This window comes from Mus caroli, chromosome 17 (assembly GCF_900094665.2).
Source record: "Mus caroli chromosome 17, CAROLI_EIJ_v1.1, whole genome shotgun sequence".
NCBI lineage: Eukaryota > Metazoa > Chordata > Mammalia > Rodentia > Muridae > Mus > Mus caroli.
In genome coordinates, this window is record NC_034586.1 from 1 (window position 1) to 5,428 (window position 5,428).

The following is a 5,428-nucleotide window of genomic DNA, read 5'->3' on the forward strand; positions in this document are numbered from 1 at the left end:
CCCCAGTACAGGGGAACGCCAGGGCCAAAAAGTGTGAGTGGGTGGGTAGGGGAGTGGGGGGGAGGGTATGGGGGGCTTTTGGGATAGCATTGGAAATGTAAATGAGGAAAATACCTAATAAAAAATTTTAAAAAATATTAATAGTAAAATTAAAAAAAAAAGTGTGGGCAATGCCTAAACTCTGTGGGTGGGGCTTAAGGGCCTGTGGTGGGGCCTAAAATTTATGGGCGGGGCCTAATTAATTATGGGGCTTAAAAGGCTGTGGGTGGGGCCTAAAATCTGTGGGCCATTCCTAAAATTGGTGGGCGGAGCCTAAAAGCCTGTGGGTTGTTCTTATAGTCTATGGGTGGATCCTAAATGCCTAAAGTCTATGGGTGGGGTGTTAAGAAGTTTGAGCAGTGCCTAAACTATGTGGGTGGGGCCTAAACCTGTGTTTGGTGCCTAAAGTCTGTGAGTGGTGCCTAAAATCTATGGGCAGGGCCTAAAGTCCTGTAGGTGGCGCCTAATGTATGTGGGTGGGGCCTAAAGACCTGTGGGTGGTGCCTAAAGTCTGTGGGCAGGGCCTTAAGGCCTCTGGGTGTTGCCAAAAGTCTATGGGCATGGCTTATAGAAGTGTGTGTATGGTACCTAAAGTCTGTGTCCGGGCCTAAAGGCCTGTGGGCAGTGCCTAAAATCTGTGGTCGAGGCCTACAGGTCTGTGAGTGGGGCCTAAAATCTGTAGGCAGGGCTTAAAGGCCTGTGGGTGGCGCTTAAAGTCTATGGGCGGGGCCTAGAGGCCTGTGGGTGGAGCCTGAAGTCTGTGCTAGGGCCTAAAGGCCTGTGGGAGGTACCTAATGTCTGTGGGCCATGCCTAAAATCTGTGGGCGGGGCCTAAAAGCCTGTGGGTGGTGCCTAAAGTCTATGGGCGGGTCCTAAAGGCCTGTGGGCGGTGCTTAAAGACTATGGGCGGTGCCTAAACTATGTGGGCGGGGCCAAAACCTGTGTTTAGTGCCTAAAGACTGTGAGTGGTGCCTAAAATCTATGGGCTTGTAAAGTCCTGTGGCTAAAGTATGTGGGTTGGGGCCTAAAGACCTGTGGGCGGTGCCTAAAGTCTGTGGGCCATGTGGCCTGCTCTAGGAAGACAGTGGATCCACAGTCTGTGCCAAGCAGGCACCTCACCCTGTGCACAGTGAGAGAGCCCTGTGATGGGTGGGGGCACAGCTAGAGGGTGTGGTAGTACACAGCCAGGAGTTAGGGGTAGGAGGCTCTGGCTTGTACAAAATTTTAAAACACCCCTGAAAGTGACTTTGGGGTCAAATCACACCCACCCATACTCTGGAAAGGGGCCTAGGTCCTGTCCTGAGAGACCCAGGACCTCTCCTCTGCACCCATGGACAGGCAGGAACACATCATTCAGGTCTTATAAGGTCAGCCCCGCAGTGCCCCTTACCTAGACATCCTGGGGCTCCGCTGAAGACCCTCATGCTCCTGTGTGGAAAGATCCCTTGGCAGCCACAACCAAGAGGACTAGAGGGAGCCCAGTGCTCCTGCAAAGCAGATCTTCTGTCCTGCCTTCAGCCTCAAGTTGAAGTCCTTGGGTGCCTTGAAGATGAGCACAATGGTGGAGCCCAGGTTGAACTCGCCCAGGGGCTCACCCTTGCACATGGGAATGCCCTCCTTGTTGGTGTGTGTAGGAGCCCTTGCTGTACCTGGGGCTGTTTGTGTGCAGGTCCTAGGAGCAAGAAGGAAAAAGCTTATTAGCCTTGTTGCCTGTCCTCAACCCTGCCCAGCCCAGGTGGCAGAGACAAGCCTCTCAGGGCAAAGGCCTAACTAATCAACTCCCACTACCTGCTGCGACTTTGACAAGGAGGGGCGGGGGTCAGACATAAATGCTGAAAGGCTAGTGCCAGCAGCAGCCATTAACACCTAAAAAGGCAGAGTGGGTACCAGATTTTCTCACCCAAGGCAACTCTACCCTCCTGCAGGCTCCATCCTTGCTTCCGATCAGGGCTCCTGGCAGAAGCCATGTGTTAAGATGTGGGATTGGTTCAGGCAGGTGAATGGCCACAGATTGGGCAACAGGGAGAGGGAGGCTGAGCTGGTATGGGTGTCTGCAGAGCCCAGCCTGGTCAGAGCTAGAACATCCCTCCCACACTACAAAATTTATAAGCCCAAAGGTATGGCTGTACAGCAAATGAAGTGGTTGGACCCAAGAGGTTTAGCCTGTGGGCTTTGCTCACTCAGTTAAAGTGGATACAGATAGAGCCCACATTGGTGGCTCCCACTGCTGTTAACAAGAAGAACCCATGTTTCCAGTCTCCAGTTAGGACTCATCATGACAAAAGAGCTCTTTGATCCATCAGGCCATGCCAGGGTTCATTGACATCAGGGAACCTGAAGAGACAAGAGAATATGCTACTTTCTGCTCAGAGCCTGACATGTTCACATCAGAATGGCCGAAGAGCCACAGGGACTCACAGGCCAAGTGTTCCAAAATCTAAGCAGGACCCCAGATACCCTTGCCTATANCCAGCCACCTCAAGTAGTCCTCTCCTGGCCTTGACANCACCAGCCTCAAGCCCAGTCCTCTCAAGTCAAAAGGCCAAGGGCCTCTAATGCCCACNCCTGGGCAGACCNNGGAAGTGGCGCCGATGTGAGANNGTCCAGTCAGTGGGGGAGTGGAAGCAGTGGTAGTCTCCTGGGGCCAGGTAGATGACACAGTGGTAGAGCTCATTCCCTTCTCGGGGGACCAGCTGGTTTCTGAAGGAGNCACTGGAGGAAGCTATTGGGTGGGACAGAAAGAAGGCCTGGCTTTTGGACAAGCTCCAGGTGCCATTCATCCCACAGTGAGNACCTGTACATGGCCTGCATGTAGCCTAGCTGGGGGCTCCAATAATAACTTTTGGCTACATAGCAACCTGCTGCCCCAAAGCTTGCCCAGCCTTTATTCCCTCAGCCCCCTATGCCTTTGCTGTCTACCCCAGCTCCAATCCTGACTTGCCACAGACCCTCTGGGCCCCTTTGTCTGCGTGAAACGGGTCTCTAGTCGCGGGTGGGCAAAACATCGGATGAGTGACAAACAGACGCACACAGGAGAGTTTGTGTTGGATCTGAATGTAATGTCAAATCGAGCATCAGACTTTTTATGCTGAAGACAATAAGGAAGTTGGGTGACACACCAGCAAGGTACAAAGAGGTTACTGGATTCTTACATAAAACAGAGGAATGCAAACACAGAAGGTCTCACAGGAACCACCTGGGATAGAATTCATTGTTAACAACTGGGATCAACAAGGGCTCCACCTAAGATTCACTTAATCTTAGAAGCCAGGGTCAAGGGCTTCCGTACCCTTGCCATAGTTCCTATTTTAGTCTATTGTATAGTCCACCTTCCCCTTAGGCCATTGTAAATACCTGTGTGTGTGTGTGTGTGTGTGTGTGTGTGTGTGTGTGTGTGTGTATGGGTGTAACTCAGCTATAGTCTAGAAGCCAGGTGTGAGGTCTTTACTCTCCTAGGGCAAGGGCTTTTACACCCAAGTCATGGTTCTAACTAGCGAGTTCCATTCTAGCTAACCATCTCATGAATAATGCAATACTGTAAAACCACAGCCCGATCTACTTCTTAGACCAATGTAAATTCCTGTATATGGGAGCGACTTGGCTTTTATTGATAGTGTAATACCAGAAGCTATTCTGAATGTCACTGTCTAGCTCAAGGATGTTCTAGGACTGTTGGAACACTGGCAGAAGGCTTTAGCTATGTCAGAATTCAATCTTAAAAGGCACTTATACACATGGATCCATCCACTAGACTAACGCAGGAATGGAAAATTTAGAGAGCACGCCAGACTCCAGGAGCCAGTTTCCGTGAAACTCTTTTTGCTTCATGAGCAGCTTTTAGGCATCCCTGCCTGACAAACTGACTTGACCAGAGTGCCCTGGCACTGACTAAGCAATGACCCACCTGGAGGGAAGGGCAGGTCTTCTGTACTGGCTCGAGGGCCCAGGAAGGACTCCAAGGAGTAGGTCACACCCTTTACCTGCTCCACCTCAGAGTTCTTCACCTGCCCAAAGGTAAGGATCTTGCCATCTGATGGGCTGGTGTTGCGGCCCGCCCGCGGTCCACAACACGAACGGTTCGCTGAGAAAGGCAGTTCAGGCTGAAAAGAGAGGAAACTAGACGGGGCGGAAGAATGGAGCCAGGACAACGAGTTCTGATCAAGGCTCAATTTTACTAATTCCAGACACTCAGTTAAAAAGGAAGGGGGAAGGAACCCAAATTCCCGCCAAGTAACTCAGGGTCCAGTAGCAGGACGAACACGTGTGTGCCTCCAGGCAGCAAAGGCAGGTTCCAGCAGAAGGTAGGCGTGGCAGGACGAATGAGCCGGTAGCTCCACCCTTGAGCAGGCAGGTTCCAGGCTGGGGGAAGGGAGGCCACAGGCTGGTCTGGAGGAGACAGAGTTTTGATGGTAAGGAGGGGGTAGTCCTCACCTTCGGTGGCTCCCCAAACTCTACCACCTGCCAAGTACTCAGGGAGCTCCAGTCCAGGTCAGGAGGGAGCCTCCCGGAGTACCACAGCCATGCGGTGCCACTAAGCCTGGCTCAAAGGCAGACAAGGATTTCATTTCCTAATGAAGAATGGAGACAAGGGCCAGGCCTTACCACACAGTGCAAATCGCAGACAGGCCGTGCCTGAGGCTTCAGCTTACGCCGGAAGAACTCGCTGAGGTTGCGGTAGTGGTGCAGGTCCTCCACTGCAGCTTCAGTCATGTTCACCCCAAAGGTCCAGATATACAGGCTGTAGACTGGCCTCTGGAGCCAGTAAGGAAGTTCTACTTGGTTGAGGCAACCACAGGAACGTGACAGTAAACACGTTGGCACAGTTTTATACAGGAACACCTGTAGGCCACAGTGCAGGAGACTGAGTTGTTCACACATTTGAGTACTTTCATACACTCCAACCCCCCATCCCCACATGAGTGAGAGAGAAAGAAACTCTACAGACGCCACCACGAAGGCCCAAGTGTTCAGGCTGGTTTGTGAGGTGGCTGTTTCTCAGGAGGAACCAGACTGCTCACCAAATACTCAAAACAAGGCTGGATATAAATGTAGCCGGTATCATTTTTGCTACTGCACACAAAGGTCAAAGAGCAGCTGCCTTAATCCCAGAGGTGGAGACTGGGTTGTATAGCCTTGGTTCTTACAAATGGAAGATGAGGACAGAAACAGACCTGGTGCAAGCCTGAAAAACCACCAAGAGGCATACTGCTCTTGTGCCAGCTCACTGCCCACATTACAGACCACTCAAGAAGGCATCAGGCTCCCAAGAGCAAAGGGCAGCCCTACAGTCCTGAGCATCCTCTTCAAAAGGAAACAAGNATGGTGTTTTCACTCCCAGATCTACATCACCCTGCCACATATGCACCTGAGCAAGCCCATGGGCTCTCCA

At 51.8% G+C, this 5,428-nt stretch overlaps 1 protein-coding gene across 1 annotated transcript in view; it reads right to left on the bottom strand.

Moving 5' to 3' along the window:
- Positions 1-1,147: 1,147 nt before the first annotated feature.
- LOC110283893 (phosphatidylserine decarboxylase proenzyme, mitochondrial-like) overlaps positions 1,148-5,428 on the bottom strand; it is an 8,438-nt gene continuing 4,157 nt past the window's right edge. Inside the window, exons 5-9 of the mRNA XM_029471382.1 lie at positions 4,642-4,878; positions 3,944-4,082; positions 2,618-2,761; positions 2,220-2,376; positions 1,148-1,711 (exon numbers count right to left, since the gene is read on the bottom strand). Coding sequence (XP_029327242.1) covers positions 2,339-2,376; positions 2,618-2,761; positions 3,944-4,082; positions 4,642-4,878 — 558 coding nt within the window. The 3' untranslated portion in view covers positions 1,148-1,711; positions 2,220-2,338. The remainder of the gene's footprint in view (positions 1,712-2,219; positions 2,377-2,617; positions 2,762-3,943; positions 4,083-4,641; positions 4,879-5,428) is intronic.